The following is a 20,431-nucleotide window of genomic DNA, read 5'->3' as shown; positions in this document are numbered from 1 at the left end:
TTAACATAACAATTTAAGTTCACATGACAAAGTCAAGAAGAGCAAGAACTATTTCATGGCTATACATTTGCTGTCAGTAAAACCTTAGTAAAAGTTAACAATAATATATTCTCAGTTTATGTAGCTTCATTAACAACAGACTGAAAAACTCAGCTACATACACATTACATCAGTGAAGTGACAAAATCTGATTCTGTGACACATAAATTTCTGATTATTTTGTCCAACAGAAGTAGCAGCCACTGAGCTGTGCCTAAGCAGAACTGTGCAGAAATGCTCCGATAATGAGATGGAGCTCCCTGGAAAGGGAGAAGATGTGGTCATTTATGGTGACATTCCCACCTTTTTAGTCACTTTTGCTGTGATCAGAATTCAGTTTTTTTTGAGGTAAGTGACTGGTGAGCTAAAGTCACCAGAATTAACAAAATCCCAGGCACCACTTCAGACCTGGCAGAACTGTAAACAAACCGGGGGGTTGCAAGATTGCTCCCCAATGTATTCTTTTCCATGATGGATTTTTAAAAAAGTCTTAAAGAACTTTCACCTTAATTACTGAGTCTTTTACTTAGAAACTGGCTAATCCATTCACCAGAGGGAGCTCAAACTGTATTATCATGACTCAAATGGAGTAATCCAACTTCTATACAAATACCTAGCAGAAACGGTCTCCTCAAAATTTTTCTGCACGAACTTCAGGGAGTTACAGAATTGTCTCCTAAAAACAGGACACACAGCACCTGCATTATACTTTCTTAACATTTATTGAGAGGTTTTTTTTTTTACAAGATGTTCTACAAAAGACATCACCTTTATTTAAAAAATTGATACATGTGTCTTTTCAAATACAATACAGACTACATTTTCTAAAGAAAGAAATAAACCTTTATTTTAATTAATAGTACAAATACAAGAATCCAAAGAATTTCAAACACTGACCAACAAAACACATGGAGTGATTCACATGCACTTTTGCAAACATGCCAGCCTGAAAGTTGAAAATTAACACTTTAGGAGGAAAAATATTAAGAATTCTGAATCTGTAAACTGGAAGAAATTTAGGAGCACATCACTTACTTGAGTTCTCCATCAGCCCTGTCTAGTCTGTCTTACCATGTAATAAAACCTCTGTTAGCCAGAACTTCTCCTCCACAACAGCCCTGTGCTTCAAATAAAGAGCAATGAATGAGTTCAGAGGATTTGCCAAGAGTGGAGAACAGGCCACGCCTCAGGTCAAGTGCAGGGAACAGGAGAGGTGCCCTCAGGGAAGCATCAAAAGTGCAGTTCTGCCAGGCAATCACACCCTTCACAACAGCAGGCAGATCAATATTCAAGTGAGCAACCTGATGTGAGACGGAGTTCACTCAGCAGCTCCTGCTGCAGCAGGACCCCAAACTGTCCAGGTTCCCTGCAGAAGTGACTTACTGCTGAGCACACTGAGTTTCAGAACTTGCCTTAGAAGATACATACAATGTGGAATGTTTTTTCTTCTGTGTTTTCTTCCCTGTTGAGATTTTTGTTTCTCTCTTATCCTCTTCTGTAGTTTCAAATCTGGATTCAGCTGTTAACCTATAGGCAAAGCAACCATTCTAAATATATATTTAGTTAATATAAACCAGGACTAAAATAAGAATTTAGGCAAAATCAACAAGACCATCCATATACAGAGACAGAGCAAGCACAGTTTAAGAAGAAAATGAGACTAAACCAAAGCATTTTCGTATCAGTCCTAATCACATTCCATCACTTTAAAGCCTCCTCCCACACCTCAGCTGCTGAAATGTTTGGTAAGGAAGGTTATTGAGTATGTGAAGTGGCCGAGATCAGCCTTCAGAAATACCAGTGACAGTCATGCACAGAAAGGAGATCCAGTCCCCAAAAGCACAACTCCAGGTGAAAAGTCTGAGCAACATCACACAAATGGGATGAAATGAAGCTTCTTGCTTCTACACCACCAAAAACCTACCCTTAAAATATGCTCCCTTCAACCTCGTTCTACATTACTATGGCCTTCAGCTTAGTGCTTGAATAGCTTCAGCTGGGGGAAGATTTATTTTCAGGCTTTAAACAATATCATTTGGCTACTGACAAGTTTTAATTCTGCTATGAATGGGAATGGGGATAAAACTGTCTCATTGCTGTTAAAAAGAAAATTCTGAAATTAAAACATCAGATTGTGCTCAGATGCCTAAATCTTGTTTTTAATTTAATGAATATGCAAACATGCTATTAGAACAATTGATGAATAGTGATATTTTACCCAACCAAATTACCCACAGTCCATTGACTGTTACACATGATTATTTTCACAAAGAAAGAGTTACGAAAAATTAAACATCACTTTATATAACAACCCAAACTCTACACTCGTTTATCAGCACACATATTAAAGCAATTCTCTGGTGATCTTTTGGATTTTTAGTGGTCTCAGGAGCCCCCAGTGAGCCACCCACACCATGCACAGCTGCTTTCGGTGATGTTCTTCCCAACACAAATAGCTGCTACACAGAGACTTATTTGCAATACAGAAAGGCACAGCTGAACTGGAGGACTATGAAAGGAGCTGTAACAACAAATTTGGGGAAATTCAGCTACAGATTCAGACTGCTGTCCAAGTATGATGCATTGCAGGCCTTGTGCATGTTATTCCCTATAAGCACTGTCTCAACTGGCTGAAGAAAACCAGGCTGTGCTGTGCACCTCTGCTAGACCAGGGTTTGCTCCACCATGTGCTTTGCATTAAACCCTGTAACTCTGCAGTCCATGGTCACCTTCACTTTGAGTTGGCCAAATCCTTATGTAGTTACAGCTAGAAGGAATTATTCGGGGAAGAAAAGCATTTCAACAGAGAAATGTTTATTTCTCTTGACCACTTAGTTGGCCAAACAAAAGATATCACTGCAGATAACCTTTGCATTGTCAGTAACCATTGAGAAATAATAATCACCACCTGAATATTTGAATCTGTAGTCTCAACACTCATAACCTGATCAGTGCCACCACCTAACGAGCTACTGCAGTGCTGGCTGTAGCCCCCTGGAAGGACACAGAGGTGCCCTGCACACAGAGGTGTTGGCTGAGATTATCCAGCTGTACCTGCTTAAATCTCCTCATCAAGGAAGTCTCTTCACACAAGGGAGTTTGTCACCTCCACAAGCACACTCAGATCTCTTCTGACCACTTCCTCATCACCTCCTGGGCTGAGATGACAAATTCAAACCCCACTCTCTAGAAACAAAGTTTGCAGCCCTTTCACAGCTAAAATGGTTCTGTTCTCCCACAGTTCCTGGGCCGATGTCAGAGCTCCACTAATTACTGCACAAAAACTATTCCTGGCACAAAACCAATCCCCAGAGACCACAACAGCCTTTTCAGCTGCAGCATCACATTTTAGTTAGCACAAGGTGAAACACTGACAACTATCCACCCTTATTTTTTCCTCCCACAAACTTGTCCTTTCCAGGTCCCCACTCCTGATCAATTTGCCAGTATTTTCCATGCCCAAGGTTCAGCCACATCCATCACAGAACAGTCCAGAGATTCTTTCAGTGTTTAGAAATTCAGCTTGTCAAAGGTTCGGACTTTAACATGACTTCCTATTTTATAGCACATCATAGCAGAAGAGGGGTAAGTAAATCTTTAATGTTAGCTTAGTATCATGACCTGGGGTTTTAGTAGCTCATTAACACAATCAGAAACAAAGAATTTTCTACCTGGATTTGCCTTTTATAGACTCATAGTATCACCAAAAAAAGCTTAACAGTTTATATGGAGGTTTGTGGAGCTTAATGGTGTTTGTGGTTTTTATTTTTCAAATATTTTTAATCTTTTGTTCCTTATTTGAACCAACAGCAATGGGTACAAGATTAGAAGCCTCCCTCTGAACTATGGTTTCATCTTCCTCTTCCACTTTTCCTACTCTCTTTGCTTTCCAGCATCAACTCCATAAATAATTTCCACTCCTCACCCCCTCTCCAGTAGGTTTCCCGCTTCAGTTCCCATAAACTATTTCCAACAGTTTCCCGTAAGCAGACATTATATCTTCTTTTCCCAAAGCAATATAAAGAAGTTAAACATTTCATATCAGGTTACATTCTGCCTGTTCCTTTATGTGTAGAGGACATTATCAAAACCCAACACCATCACTAAATTATTCCAATCTTTCCTCTCCACTTTCATCCACATCTGACCTTCCTGATCTTCCCTCCTCACTAACAATCCCACATTTTAACACAGCTGCTAAAACTGCTGTTTCTGCCATATTCTCTCCACAGTTTAAGAAGACTGCAGTATTTGGCTACTTTAAATCTGTTTATTACATCCATGCACTCTTAAGGAATTGATCTAAGAGCCAAAGTATCAACCCAATTACCCTGACAGCCATTAACTTTGGCTATTTCTTCCAGCAGCTATTAGCAAGTTGCAAGCCCTAAACCTCTGGAGCAGCCTAGACTTGTTTCTACCCCTAAACACTCGAATATGTGTTTACAAAGAGTATAAAGAGAATACAAAAGGCAATAGTTGAAAAAGTAGAAAATCAAAGTCAGCATTGTTTTTACCAGGATGGAAAAGCTGGACATAATGACTGTTCTCAGTTACTTTATCATCTAGCAAAAGGTAACTTCAATTCTCAGTTCAGGGAAAAAATTTCATCTTAATTTGGCAGTTGTGTTTCCAGCTATTGTGCATCCAGACCATGCATTTCACTTGTCTGAGAACACAGACAGCTAATTAATTCTCTATTATCTTATACAATGAAAGTTAACACAATTCAGGTGAAGAATTACTTGAATAATTTTTAGGCTTTTAGCTAAATCTGCAAGTGGCTGGGGGCTGAAATTGGGCATGAAACTGGAGCGTGATTCCAGCTGCCTTTATTACCTTGATTTGCAACGCAGCCGTGTGGCAGTTTTGAGGGTACCAAGAACACAAAGTTTCTGATGCTGGAGCAAACCAAGTGAGCTGTCATGCTACCTGCACACCTTAAATGTCTTCAAGCAATGGGAAAGTTATTTCAGAGACTGTTTCAAGAGTCTTTTTTATTAGTCAGTGTTTGAGTCCTTCTAAAAGGTAGCGAGAGGTTGAGTGTGGGCGGCCGGAGCTGAGGAATGACACTGCATGCAAGACTGAGGAAATAGATAAAGCAGTGGAGAGCACAGTTCATGCAGCGAAAGAAAAGAGATGCAGGTCTGTGCTGACTGCCTGGAGCAGAGACAGAAGCTGACACTGACCTGGGGACAGCTGGAGCCGAGGAATTGTTTCCACTTATGCTATTCAAAGTAAAGGTGACGTGATTCTCATCTTGAATTTTAACTCTTTTTCTTTCAGGTTCAACAATGTTCCGTATTGCCTGGAGAGCTGTATGTAGTGGGGATGGTTGGATAGGCTGTCCTTTTGGAGAAGCATCACTTTGCTCAAGGTTCTTGGCAGTCATCTTTTTCCCTTCCTTACTTGGCAATTGAGTGAGAGCAGTTTCTTTCACTGGAGTATTTTTGCTGTCAAAGTATTCACACGTCGCATTCGCTGGAATTCTCTCCCTCTTCTTTTTAATTTTAGAACCTTTAAGTAATTCTGAAGGAAAAAATGGAATATACTTTTTGTACAAAAAAAGCTGGAGATTACTTGTCCCCTAACATGTTAATAATAAAAGTAAGAATATTTCACATGACTAAAGAGCTTGGAATAATTCTTAATAGACAATTTATAACTTAACCCTTAAATAATGTTTCTTCATATAATCTGACCATCCCAACAGAAGTTAGCTGATATTTGAAAGAGACAAATATCTTTCTTCTAATCCACTGTCTTTTCACTAAGGCTTTAAATTAAATGCTCTGAACTGCAGGCTGCTGAGATAAGCTTCCACAAGTAACATTTTAAAGTTAAATCCTTTGGGTGTGGACAGAAACAACTTCCCTATCTGATTCGTCCATGGAATCCCAGAATTGTTTGGGTTGGAAGGGACATGAAAGCACATCTCATTCCACCCCCTGCCATGGGCAGGGATGCCTTCCACTAGACTAGGGTGCTCCAAGCCCCATCCAACCTGGCCTTGGACACCTCCAGGGACGGGGCAGCCACAGCTGCTCTGGGCCAGGGCCTCACCACCCTTACAGGGAAGTTTCATGCTAGTATCTCATATAAACTTGCTCTCAGTTTAAATAGAATCCTCTTCCTCCACAGCTCCCTTGCTTTGTCCATACTCAGGTATCAGCTGTTTGTCAGGTGGGTCTCTCTAGCCAAAATTTAATCCATATTAACTTGAGCTACTAAACTGTTTTCCTGTAAATGCTTTGCACCTTATTCCAAAGCTCCCATCAGCTGCCTACACCTGGAGAGCCAAGACTTCTCATCACCAAACACATTGCTGCTATTATGGGAAACACCTGAGATTTGATCCCACTCACTTGAGCCTGGTTATCTACCTGTGCTCTATAAAGTCCCTGAACACTGCCATTTTTAACTGTCAAAATGCATTCCTTAGTCTCCTCCAGTCAGTGTTCACATATTCAAGTGTGTTGAGCAAGGCAGGGCTTTTCTACTTCAGCTCAGCAGATTTTGGATCAGGTTATTTCAGAAAATCAGCTATTTAAGTATTAAATTCTGGAACTAAACCAATGTCTTCATGTTTAATGTCATTCCATTTCTAAAGAAAAAATTATATTTTCCCAGATAGAAAAGAAGTATTTACCTTCAGGTTCATATTTCATTTTCAGCTCATCCAGCATAACCCGCAGGTTCATATTCTCACTCTGACAAGCTTGCAAATGCCTCTCATTTGTGAAGAGCTTCCTTTCAAATTCCAGGACCCTTTGGCTCTCATACAGAGCTTTCATTCTCTGCAGGGATAGCTCATTTTTCAGTGCTTCAGTTTCCTTGCTGGGATGTGAGGAAAATTATAAAATCAGTCACACTTGAATTTGTTTGGCTTTTTCTCTTTTAGTAAAGCAACAACTGAGCACTCAACTTCACCTTAAACTGGTATTTATACATTAGTAGGAAAAATCAAGCTTTTTTGTCCTATGAAACATTTTAAGTGTCATTATCTTACTTTTTATAAGAGAAATAAACATACACAGCCTAAAGACTAAGACTTTTCATAGAGATTTCTTACATATTAACTTAGAATTGATTCAAGATCTCAATTTCCCTGTATTAGGAGTATTAACAACATTTCTGGAATAAACCAATAATCCTAAACAGTATTTCTCCTGTTATCTTTTAAAATAAAAATGAAACTACAAAAAAAACAAACTCTCAGTCCTATAATGAAGTCAGGTTGGTTCCACAGCATTAGAAAATACAACAGGGACAAAACCCATCTGCACATGCAGTCAGTGCATACAAACAGTAATAAAAAAGGGAGGATAAAAACAAGTACCTAGAAGATAACCCTGGCACAACCAGGGCTTCAGGCTGGAAGCACTTACTTTGAGTTGTCAAGTTTAATTTGCAGTAAATCTGCATAGTACCCATTTTCAGAATCGCTTCCTTTCGCACCATTAGCAGGTCTGGACTCCTCCATATTCTCATATAAACTCTGATAAAGAACAGGTGTCAGCTTGTCAAGCAGTGACCTTTCAGAAGCACATTAGCTTAGCTCTTAGGAGAAATTTTCTATGCATTGTGATGGTGAAACCTCATCATAGAGGGATTTAAAGACAAGATAAAACTCAGCTGCTTCTGAGTACGTTCTCATTTGTTACAAATGTCAAATAGCACTAATATTGACAGCTCTCTCTCTCATCCACTGAAAAAAGGAAAAAAGAGTTAACTCCAGAAGGTTTGCAAGCAGCACTGCAGAACACTTGCTTTTTACTTGAAAACACAGAGTATTTAGTTAAGGCACAGGGAATTTTTCTCAGCATTTATTTCTAGGCTTCAGCAGCTGGACCCCAGAGGAATACCAGCCATTCTAATCAACAGTCAAAATCTCAAAATGAATTACATATTTCAGATGGGGAAGTTGGTTCATAGTAAAGATGTTATAAATGCAGCATCATGTGACTCTGGGGTTTTTATTTGGGTTTTTTTTTCTTGAACAAGCAGTACCCAAATTTAATCCTGCCCCAGAGACCTCCCAGGCTTCTGTCAGTCACTGCCTGTAGACACTTTTGGTGGTTATTGGAACCAATCATTCAATTTCCCAACACTACTCATTTATGGTCTAGAGACAAATTATGTACAGATCAAGCTTAAACATGACAAAACTGGTAAAACAATCACACTGCCTCAATTATTACTAAAATGGGTTAAGCCTGGCTTCACCAGGTTATTGGGTTAAATACAGAATACAAGAGGCTATCCTGGAAAGCAGAGTCCTACCACACAAGTAAATACACCCCAGTTTGCATTCCAAAGCTCTGATAAGAAAGGGCCAAACAAGTCTAGAAACATGCAAGAATTAAGAAAGGCTCCAGTTTTTCATTCTGGAAACACACAAACATCAGCAGTATTACACTGATGTATATAAAAATCCTCATGTGTTTCTCACTTTTCAAAATACTGACAAGATGTTTTCAAGGTGCATAAGAGGACTGAAAAAACTGCTTTACAAGGAAAATTAAGCAATCAGTTTTGCTAGAAAAGAGCATGATTTAGCTGCAAAGTTAAGACACATCAAGAAAATAAATATCCAGGAGATTCAATAGAGCTGAGACACCAAAGGCTAAAGCCTAAGCACACACAGTAAAAGTGCCAAATGACTACACCTTCCCAGAGAAAAATTGGATGCCACAGCTCAGTGAGTTTTGACCAAGTAACTGAATTTAAATGCTAGAAGTAACTATAAACCATATGAAGGTGCTTCATACAGGACACAAAATTGTTTCTTTAACCCAGGTGTTGGGTAAGGTATAATTTTCTGCTTCTCTGCACTTGAGGAGTGTAATATTCTCCAGCTGGAAAATACAATTCAGGTCAAAAAGATATGAGTCAGCTTTTCAATCCCTTTTCAAACCCCAGCATGGACTTCACATAGTTTTTATGTTTTAGCTTCCAATTACAATTTTCTACTTAATTAAAAACCACATACCTTAAATTTTTCTAGCTGCCTCACTTTCATAAGAAGATCTTCTATTTCACCATTCTTTTGCTCTAACATGGACTGTAAACGTTCCAGCTGATCAAATTCTGCCTGGGAGCCTTTCAGCTGCAGCAGTGTAGCCATTTGCAGCTGGAAAAGAGGAAAAACCTATTTACAACAAGTACTGGGATTAATGACTGAAAATCCCAGCCTTTTACACAAAACTGTTTGGGCACTCAAGCCTTGTCATTTTAAACCTGAATATAGAAGAGCACTGGATGCTTGAACTCAGCCTTTGTGACATAATCCCAGCAATTATCACCACCAAGGCATGAGGACAGCTGAGATCTCAGTGAGCAGTGCAGTCCTGAGGTGTCCCCCTCATCTCTGTACTGGCTGAGGAGCACATAAACACCCTGCCAAGGACACACACAACATTACACATCCAGACCATCAGCACCAAGCCAGACAAAAGCCAGTCTCAGTCCAGGCTGATTTGCACCTTGAGAACTCACTTAGGAAATTCCACAAGCTTAACCCCTCATTTTTGAAGTTCTGTTTTCAAATGTAACACCACCATGTTTGCCTTCTGCAATATCAACCCAAGAATTTCAGCTTTTTCTGCTTCTCCAATGGAATACATCCTTTCAGGCAAAAGAACACCCCCTGTCATTATAAAGTAGCAGTTATAAAAATCTGACATTTACAGCAATATTTCTGTTGGTGTTATTAATATTGAAGTACAAGGGTCTTAATACATTCAGTTACAGGTGATACATGAGACATTTAAACAAGAAACAGAATAAATTAAAGACTTCATAAGGTGTTAGTGACAACTGAGGCATTTTTATCAGTCTAGTCAGTATGGATAAGGTAACACTGGGAGAAATCACAGGGAAAGGATCAAGTGAAAAATTAGATTAGAGGGAAAGTGAGAAGAGCATTTACCCTGTAGAATCTCTTATGTCAGGTAAAGGGTATTGATGATTCTGTGCACAAATTAGAGCTATTGAAAAATTCAATCATCTCCTCAGAGCTTCCACAGGATGTAAAAGGGGCAAAATTGTAAACTCCACCTCACTGGCTGACTAAAACTATCCTCACAGCTGCCAAGCACAGACACCCCAACCTTTTTCTCTTTCCTCTTAAAAGCCCTCTTGTTAATTGTCAGAATTGCAACTTTCAGCTGATCTGCATAACAAGGAACTTAAAGAAACTGGAAAGGATGCTCTGGACTAGGAAAAATATACTGGAGGTGGAAAAGCTTTCCCAGGAGTGCTGTGTACATTCTGCTCAGGAGTCAGATCCTCAGGATTAACCAGTAATTACCACAAAGTGAGATTCTTCAACTAAAGATGCAACAGCAGTTACCTTTCCTGTGGGGTAAGCAGCTTTGAGTGGAGATATCAGCTAAACTCAGATTGAGCTTTAACTGGCAGCATCTCAGTGCAGCACAACACAGAGAGGACGCTAACATGGATCTGAGACAGCAGCTTAAGCAAAACAGCTTTTCTAATAAACTACCCATCTCCAATACTATCAGAAAAAATTTAGAAAGAATTCTAACTAAAAGCATTAAGTACTAGTACAGGGATACCAATTTGCCTCTATTTTTGGTACTTTTGGCATTAGGTATGTTTCTTACACCATTCAATCAGTATAACTGACTTACTCCATATCACAGAGAATATTTCCAAAAGAACTGATCCTACCCAATGACTTTCCTCACTCAAATCTTTGCTGTATCAGTATGGTTTTTCTTCTCCTTTAAGACCATTGTTTGAACTCTTTTCAACCTACTCCACAAAATCTAGGTAAAAAAAACCTTCAGTGCAACTCATGGATGTTTAAGCACTCTCCTCAAACTGTATGTCCAAGTAGTTAATCAAAATGAAACTATCCACTTTAGCACTGGAAAAATCACGAGACCAACATGAAAACAGTTGGCAGCTCTGCAGCATCCCATTGACTTTGTCCTGTAAATCAGCTTCTGCTAACTAGTCCTCAACAACATTAACCAACAGGCTCCCATCCTGTAGCAGTGGAGTTTAACTTAAAGAATTATGAAAGTTATGACTTATTCTTATACCAAAAACAGGGAAAAGCAAGAAAAAAAAATATGGACAAAGACAGTAAAGCAACACAGAGGTAGAAGAACCCAAACCCCTACAATGTGATGGAGGTAAAAGCTTATCTTTTTCTTTACGCTCATTCCTGACAACCACAGTTAATGTACAAATACCTGATTCATGCAGTACAGGAATTAGACAAGAAAAGGAAAAACAATTACCAAGACAAACTGAATGCTAGTTTGACTGACAGGAGTTGTGTTTTACTTTTATCCATTAAACAGCTATTGCCAAAGTGAGCAAACATGGTGCCTTCACTGTAAGGTGGATGCTGTTGGACCATAAGAGTCAAATAGCACAACACCATCTCACTTGTTTTTTCTCCCATTTCCCTCCCTCCAGGCTACTTCACCGTATTTTAAAGATAACAAATCCCCTGGCCTTATCAGCCCCAAGGACACCCTGGAGTATTACAGGAATCATCCTACCTTCATTTTTTGCAATTGTTCTCTACTGAATGCATGCTGTTTTTGTAGGGACTGATATTTTACTTTCACACTGATCAGCTGTCGTTCCATTTCTGCCCTACGGTCCTCCACCTACAGAACATTGTGAACAATTATTACTGTGAAATCACAACACTTGCTGTCACTGGGATAAGTTTGATAAGGACATTCTGCCTAGCAATCTGCAAACACTGCTTTTCCAGCAACAGTACTTGAAAATACAGGCTACTGTCTTTGCTCTCTGATAGAAGTGAAGAGAAGCCCAACCAGTGAAATGCAACAGATTTTTCTTGTGTTCTTCTGATATCAAAATAAAGTAACATTTCACATGCTTCAGTGCTGTTGTACAATAGTTTTGTCCACTGGCAACAGAACAGTTTAAAATAATCTGAACTGTTTCCCAAGTTCACCCATCCCCTGGATGCTACATGAAACATAATGCTCCCTATGCATTTAGCTCTTACTCAAAAGCCAATTCCAAAACCCTCCCAAAAAGCTCAAACATCCAGACATTTTCAAGAAGGCAGCTTTTATCAACAACTGTTAATATTTCACATGCTGTCTTCTACATTAAAGATGGATTTATCAGTGGAAAACAAAATCAAGAGCTGCAGACAGAGCCATCATGAACCCTCAGTCACAACTTTTGACTTGACAGTCAGATAACTTGAAGTGATTCCATTAAATTTACTAACTCCTTATCTTCAGAGAGAGCATGAAATGCTTTTCCACATGTCAGATCAACACTGAAGTCATATTTGAGGAATAAAGATACATGCTGGCCAGATCACGTGCAGATACTCCCATATTTTCAGTACAATATAAGAAAGAAAACTGAAAATACTTCTCAGGCATCTGTTGCATAGTTGTACCTCAGCAAAGAGAGAATTGCCTTTACTTGTAGGGTCCAAAGATTGCTGCACTGCATGATCCAGCTGAACCTGAAGCTCCTGATTAGCCTCACGAGCTTTCTAGATTAAAGCAAAGAGGATATTGGTCATTTAAGCATCTGATGTACTGCATACACAAATTTAATCAGATAGCTTTAACTCTTTTTAATTTGCTATACTTTAGCAGAGATTATATTGTACTGAAGTCCTTCACTGTATATACAGTTCTAGTAACTAAGAGACAAATTAATTTCATTTCACTAAAACACTTAATATCCCACTTGTTCTTGAGGACAAGAGCACAACTAAAAGCCTTTAAGGGTAAGCTTTGATGTTTGCCAATTGGACTCATGATATTCAGATCACTCTCCCAGCTGTGTTCATCAGTGACAAATGCTCTACTTCCCAGTTCAAGACTCTCCGAGGCATTCAGCCGGAACTTGAAACAAAAAGAATTCTGCCAGTGACCTGTGAGAAGGTCCCCAAGAGGCAAAAGAGTGCCACACAAAGGCTCTCCTTTCACAGCTGCCACAAAGCAAGGCCAACAGAGTTTTTACCATCAGGCAACACCAGACATGACCAACCACAGTCATTCTCTTCCCCCTCTCTCTCACAACTCCTAAAACTCCTCCTTCACCAAAAATCTGGCAACACACCTTGTGCAGTTTGGGGTTTATCTACCACTGTGAAGTAAAATTAAAAGAATACCTCTAATGCATTGCAGTAAAAGACAACTTCTTTTTCCCTCTCTTCCTTCTCCCCCTGCAGCCGCTCCAGCTGGTTACATAAGTTACTGTTCACAAGCTCTAACTGCTCTTTACTGCACTGCAGCTCACTCAGCTTTTCTTCATCGTTGGCCTAAACAAAAAACAAGCATGAAATGAAAAATATTTAAAACAATTGGAAGACAAGCAGGCCTAAGTAAGCCAAAGACATTTGTTGGTATTAATTAGCTTTAATACAAAATATTATCTTGAAGATGAGAGGTTATTAAAGCCTAGCTATTACAGCTGTTACTTTTTGCTGTGCACATTGAATAAAAGCCAATCCTAACATGGCACTGCAGACAGCACACCTAAAAATGAAACAAGCAAACAGGCAGAATTTCATCTTCAACTAGGCTACACTGCAAACTCAGTGCTATTCACACACCTTCTGGCTCTGGAGTTCAGTGAGCTCTATCTGCAGGTTGAGCATTTCTGAAGACATGGTCTCATGGACACGCTCAGACATCATGTGCAGTTCTTCTGATTTGGCAGCAATTATTTCCTTCTGATGCTCCACTTTTTGTCTCAGTTGTTTCTCTGAGAGTCGGGTTTCATCCAGTTCTGCTTTCAGGTTCTCCAACTTAAAAACAGTTCATAACTAACTAGTATCATTTCATGGTGAATTCTTGAAAAGCACAATACTTCTGACTGCTCCAATTACAGAAAATATCTTGGAAACACAAGAGTATCTTTTAAAAATAAGCATTGAAATTCATGTAATTCATAAGTAACTAAACAGATTTTTTAAAAAGCAAACAAGCTACAACACATTGTAACTATTTATTATCTCTTTTGGTAGTTACGAGTGCAATTATAAGTTAAGCAAATAGTATCTAAAATGTTATTAACAACCTTTTAGCTACAGATTAGTTATCAAACCTTGTTTTTAAGGTTACTGATTTCTTGTCCATAGGCTCTGTCAAGCTGTTCTTTCTGCTTATCCAGCTGCACATTTTGCTGCTGCTTAAGGGAATCACATTCAAAATTCAAACTTTCCAACATTCGATTCTTGAGTTCAATTTCTCTCTGAAGTGTGTATTTCTCTTGTTCAAATTTCTGAAAGAAATGACACACTAATAAATCTAGATGTAATTGTACACTGTTTCCTATGCATTTATGAAAAAGCACAGGCTCAAAATCAAGATACTTGTAGCTCATTTAGTCTTTTGTTTGGAGTGCCAATTAGAGAGTTGCAATATCTGTGTTTTAAAAAAAATAAAAATAACTGCTCTAAAATGTTATTATTAAATGTTGTGTTTATAATTTGATTGTGAAATAGTCTCTTCTTCATGGAAACTCTGTATTCCTTTGCACCCAACATGAAAGGTGTGGGTATCTTTTCTGCAAGTGTCATAAATTTAGCCAGAGTTTAAGTCCTTTCTATCGCTACAGAACCCAATTATGTTAAAAATTACTACAGTCCATCAAGCAGAACAGCTGAGTTTAATAGTTTTTTTAAGACAGCTAAATTGTCTGTTTCATAATAAATCCCCATCAACTCTTCCAAACTGAAGAGTAATTTTTTAAACAGCTTCTATCTCTACTTGATTGCATGTTTGCTAATTACAAAGGGTGGCTTCATTTTACTCCTCCATTCAGCCAGCAATTAAAGAAAATAAAAAGAGAATCTTGAAAGCAAGAAAATTAATAAGGAAGCCAAATCAATCTAAACATGTGGATTTTTTTTTCCCGTTTCAAAATAACCTAACTCTTGAGACACAAAACAGAACTCAATAAAAAACTGAAAAGCTGTCAGGTATCAAAGTGACCTCTGTGGCCTAGATACAAGCTTATCAAGGACAGGCTTAGCTCTCAAACACCTAGGGCAGGAGTTTTAACACAAAGATAAAGACTGGCCATAGGACAGGTGTGGGAGTGCACTGCTTGGCCAGAGCCAAGAACAACAAAATCCCAGCAAGAACCTGTCTGCACACTGGTGCAGAAGAGCACACAGAGCTTTGAGAGGCTTTTGTGCCTGCTGGTAGAACCCACACTTGTGCTCACAGCACTGCCTTGAATTACTTGCCTCAACCAGCACAGAGTAGAGCCAGAGAGATTCAAAAGCCACGAATCTCTTGGGTAAGAACAGCTGCCACACAAAATGTTATTCTACTGTATGAAGGCCCACAATTCTTACTCTCCACCCCTGGAATCCAAGTTACCAGCCAGGCTCAGAAGGTGGCTCCAGCCTCTCACACAGGATTACAACCTAAGGGAGCAGCCTGACAGCTCAGTACCTGCCCTCTGTGCTGGGCAGCAGGAAAGGATGATCCTGCCCTGGCTTCCTTGGAACTTGTGCCTTCAGCTGCCTCTCACACAAAACTTACTAATAGTGAACTGACTAGAATAAAATATTCTGTCCATTCAGAACAGCAGGGTGCTACAGCCCTCCAGCTGCTACAAATCAAACCTTTCAGCTCTATCCCAGGAGAAGGGATAAATGCACAGCCAGAAAGAGACTAAATGAAGATGCATAATTTATCTGAAACACAAGCTGGCAGAACACAAAGATGACCCCCAAAGCCTTTATGAAAAGTGGAAGAGATTTGCCCAACTGAAATTTTCTTGAACAATTACTACAAAGAAAACTGGTCAGCTAAATAATACCTCTACAATTCAGCACTCCTTTTTCTGAGCTTCAAAAAAATGTGCTAAAAAGTTCAGAACCCCTGGGTATTTGGAAAATGTGAAAACTTCACTAGAGAAGAAATCAATTTCACAGTCTTGCTGGTAACATTCTTTGCACAGCTTTTAAGTGATATAAAGCTGCCTGGGAGAGCATACACAAATGGCTTGCTAAACAGAGGACAAACATGCTCTGAAACAAATTTACTTTAGCATTTAGCACTCATTTACATTAAAGTCAATTAGCCCTACATGATACTGAACACTTGATGCATAATTAGCTATGAAACTCTCTCCTAGTTAGATACAATTATGCTCAATGTCTTATAGCTGAGAAAAAAGCCCTCTCTACAACTACTCAGAGGTTTATTAAAATTAATCTAGATGCTAGAAGGCATGTAAAACACCTGTGCCTTTCAGAAAACAGTAAAAATAAAATTAAGTTCTGGTTTTGAGCTTTGAGAAGAAAAGGCAGTCGTCACCTCAGTTTTCTCAGTCAATTCACAGCGTGTTTGATCCAGCTGATTTTGAACCTCATTGTGGGACTCCAGTAAATGCAAACCATATTGTGCTGCCTTTCTTCGCTCGTTCTCTGCTTCCTTGAGTTGCTGTTTAAGACTTAAAATGGTCTCTGCCTCCATTTTTCTTTCTTTTTCTATTCAACGCTGCAAAAAAATATTTAAAAAATATACTGCAATAAATATATTTTACAGATAAGAGTAGTTAGCAGAAAGAAGTTACTGGATTTCTTTTCTTAACCAGTATAGAACAATATATTTTTGCATTAATACAAGACAAAAAAAAGCTCACAAGCAGATCTGTGAACAGTAAAATAACAGTTATTTCTTCATAAACTTGGTTACTGCCTTATTTTTGATTATGTCTAATGTGCACCAAAAGCACTCCTGTGCACCCAGCCTGGCTTCTTCATACATCACAGCCAGAGTTAATTTAGGATAGAGCTCTCTTGCCAAGTACAAGACAGTTAAATAACCTTAGAAAAACACTCCTGTGCACTTGGCTGACACTATTTTCCCTGTATTATAAACCAGGCCCCACTAAGTCCAGCATTTCTTGTGTACACAAATAACACTTAAGACTGGCGTAGGCAGCTGCCTTAGCAGGACAGTGTACTCCTAATAACATTATGTGGCATAGAGAAACAGATAAAAGGCAAGAAAGGGAAGAGTCAAAAATAGAAGCCCTGTTAAAATATATAGAGTTTAACACAGGGATTTGCATTTATTTAAGTGCTTCATGGAGTCTTTCAAAACTTAGTTTACTTGTTTGTAAACAATCACCTCCTTCATCCTTTCTATCTGCAGAGTATAACGGAAGTCAAGGTGCATTTTGCAAAAAAGGTAGTAGAAGTAAATCCAACAAAGCAAATATTTAAAAAAATAAAAATCAAGTCAAATTAACACCATAAGCTTGTATGACTGCTTGATCCCAAATCTGCTAAATCAGCCTGCTGCAAAAAGATCCTACTAAGACAGAAAATGCTAAGTAACTCGGGCTTCTGAACAACATATGCCAAGAGTTTTCTAAGAAAGTAGGAAATAACAGCAAGTGAAAAAAACACAAAAAAATTTTGCAATAGATTTTTCAAAATCAGGGCCCATAACTTTTACATAATTTCAGAGTAAGTAATGTAATAAATGTATTGAAGACCTGACTCTTGCTTTTTGTTCTAACAGAAGCAATTTATTTGTTGCCATTTCTCACTGGCACATACATCATTCTTATGAATGTTTTCATATTCATCCTACATTTCTTTTTTTTTTCTAACCCAGCTTTTCCTACTAGAAAATAATTTAATTAACATGCAGAAGTAACTGTACTCATATTGTGCCAATTCCTGTCCAAGGCACAAGACAGCAATGATAACATTCTGATTTTTGAATTTCCTCCTCACTTGTTGCTATCCAGGTTTAACACATATAAAGAAACTTTGTCCAGCCAGGCTTTGAAACCTCAGTTTTCACCTCTAATCACTGTAATGCCTGAAATACTAGTTTTGTACTTATACTGAAATAAGCCAGTGAAACACAGGAATTTTGCATACCAATAGCTGAGAATCACCAATATTATACTAATACAGGGACATCACATAGAAATTAATAATTAAGTGCTTAAGGCAAGGTGTAGCAATACAAGAACATAGGCAACAATTACTGGCATGCATTTCCATTAGTAAAGAGGATAAATGAATCATTGTTCACTTACATAAACAGAACTTGATAAATAGCTTTATTTTCTGATCAGACAAGAGTATAGAAGCAACACAGTCATTTGGCAGCTCCTATTACTAACTTAAATGAACAACATGTTTAAACTCACCTCCAGAAGCCCACTGAAGTATCTCTTGACCTTATTCTTCCACTCCACCTTTAAAAGAAAAAAAAAAAGCAACAGTTGTCTAGGCTGGATGAGTCTGAGCTGCCAGCACAGCACAGCCCTTCAGAGCAGTCCCTCTTCAAAACAGGCTTAACCCTGCTGGCTGCCTCATGAACATGCAGATCACAAGCTAAACCCCCACATAAATGCAAATCTTATTCAAATCTCAGTTAGGCAGCTGTCAGACAGTTTAGAAACAGTCAGAGCAGGCAATGCTGCCAAAGGATGGATGCTCTGTAATTGGCCTCTGGGGCAAGTAAACAGGCTACAGCCAGGGTCATCTTCTTCTGGTACGCTTGTAGTTTTTAAGAGCTTTTTGAGGGGATTTTTGTCCCACTCTTTCTTAATTCTTCAATTTCTTTTGCAGTTCCCTTCTAGTTTCACATACAATAAATTTGAGCTGCTAATAAATTATTTACTAGACAACAGAAAATATGGGTTTTCTCTTAATTTTACAGTTGAAGTATGGAGGAAAAGAGAAATAGCTTTCCTGTTCACACATTCCTGCTGACTATTAGGGAAAATAGCAAGTATGCCTTTTGGAGCACAGCCAGCCTCAATTTTTCCTCGTCAGTTCTGGATGAACCAAACAAGTCCAAGTAGTTTTGTTCAAGAAGCTGTACACTGAAATAATTGCCAGCAATTTCATATTATACATGAGGCTAAGTAAATTGCTCTGAAAATAACGTTTTAAGATCAATTGAATGGCTAGCAAAGCGAGTAGGCAGGAGGGAGGAAATAACAGACTTCAGTCTTCATTTATTCTACTGAGTTACAAGAGTTACTCACTTTTGGCTAAATATTTTCACACATTTAATGGGCGATTCTATGCTGAGAGCTGCACACCTCGATTATTCAACCATTCAAAGTCTCCTTAATTAAAGTAACAGGGCAGGAGATAAAAGGCAGTGTCCTGGCAGGCCAACTTTCTTCTCCCACTCTAGCACAGCTCTTCTGGTTAAACTCCTATTCCCCAGGGCCACTAGTAACAGCTGCCTGTGCTCTGATCCTGTCAGAAGCACGCGTGCATTTTTCTCATTAGGAGCACAATTACCAGGGTGCTTTTTCTCCCTCAGCCCAGGCACTCCCACGACCATTCCAGCCAGTTACTTACACAAGTCCGTATCTGCACCCACCACGCTGCACGCTCAGGCTGAAAGATTTCCGGAGCTGATCACCTTCCACCAACAGGCTCCTGGGAGGGTCGGTACCACAGAGAACAACAAATATCACAGCACAGCCTCACCGCTCAGCCAGCACAGAGCCCGGCAGGCTGTGCCAGCGCTGTGTGTCACCAGCGCCATGTCCCGCTGTCCCCTCCTGCCGGGCCCGACCCGCTGCCGAACGGCTCTGACCCCACACCCGCTACGGCCCAAACGGGCCGTGGGGCAGCAAACGGCCCCACCCGCTGCAGAGAACGGCGGGGGGACAGCAGAAACCCTCGGAGCAAGCCCCGCACGGAGCCAGCCCCGCACGGAGCCAGCCCCGCTCCCCCTCGCTGCCCGCTCCCCGCACCCGCCGTTGCGGCCGTTCAAACCGGGCTCCGGGGCGCCGCCCAAGTCTCGCGAGATCGGCCCCGCCCCGCCTCCCGCGCGGGGCGGGCCATGAGGGGCCCCGTGAGGGCGGATGGAGCTCGCGGGGAGCCCTCAGCGCTGCCGCCGGGACGGGGTTTTTAAAATTTTAAACGTTTAATAACAATAAAGTGGTTATAAAAATAATAATACAATTAGAGTAATAAAGTTTAGGGTTACGACAATTACAAGACAATAAAATGCAAATTATGGACGTCTGGATGCTCTTGGACACTAAGTTACGAAAAGTATGTCTTGTGAACGAAGGAATCACCCTTAAACCAACACACTTGTTGCATATTCATATGTCCTTTATGGTTATGCACACATTCTATTTAAAACAAGAAATTCTGTCTGTTGTATGTCAACTGTTTCCTTTAATCCCCATGGCGTTTTCGAGTCTGAACAAGGGTTGAAGAAATTAGTTTCTTCTAAGGAGCCATAAATTCCTCTCCTTTGGAAGATTTAGGTGTTCCTCGAAGTGAGTATCTCATTCCTAGAAAAAAAACTCCCCCCCCACATACATAGTATCTATTTTAACATTATGTTGGAACCTAAAACTATATTTAACACACTACTTAAGA

The 20,431-nt window shown here is 39.5% G+C and overlaps 1 protein-coding gene across 4 annotated transcripts; it reads right to left on the bottom strand.

Annotated features, from left to right (window-relative positions):
- Window positions 1–742: 742 nt before the first annotated feature.
- On the bottom strand, window positions 743–19,873 carry SPDL1 (spindle apparatus coiled-coil protein 1). Of its 4 annotated transcripts, XM_041718932.2 has the most exons (14): window positions 19,792–19,873; window positions 19,391–19,471; window positions 18,220–18,267; window positions 16,362–16,544; window positions 14,134–14,310; window positions 13,640–13,834; window positions 13,196–13,345; window positions 12,470–12,568; window positions 11,580–11,690; window positions 9,032–9,172; window positions 7,428–7,537; window positions 6,689–6,876; window positions 5,229–5,568; window positions 743–1,566 (listed from the first exon to the last, which is right to left on the bottom strand). In XM_041718932.2, exons 4-14 carry the CDS (start codon window positions 16,518–16,520, stop codon window positions 1,419–1,421), a joined length of 1,818 nt encoding a protein of 605 aa, XP_041574866.2. In that variant the 5' UTR covers window positions 16,521–16,544; window positions 18,220–18,267; window positions 19,391–19,471; window positions 19,792–19,873; the 3' UTR covers window positions 743–1,418. The 4 variants fall into 4 exon arrangements, with proteins under 4 accessions (XP_041574866.2, XP_012431181.5, XP_030139762.3 ...); XM_012575727.5 differs by lacking the exon at window positions 19,792–19,873 and having other exon boundaries at window positions 19,391–19,784; XM_030283902.4 differs by lacking the exon at window positions 743–1,566 and having other exon boundaries at window positions 5,018–5,568.
- Window positions 19,874–20,431: the final 558 nt, after the last annotated feature.

This window comes from Taeniopygia guttata, chromosome 13 (genome assembly GCF_048771995.1).
Source record: "Taeniopygia guttata chromosome 13, bTaeGut7.mat, whole genome shotgun sequence".
Classification (NCBI taxonomy): Eukaryota; Metazoa; Chordata; class Aves; order Passeriformes; family Estrildidae; genus Taeniopygia; species Taeniopygia guttata.
Note: the sequence above shows the minus strand (reverse complement) of the source record. Positions and strands in the feature narration are given on the sequence as shown.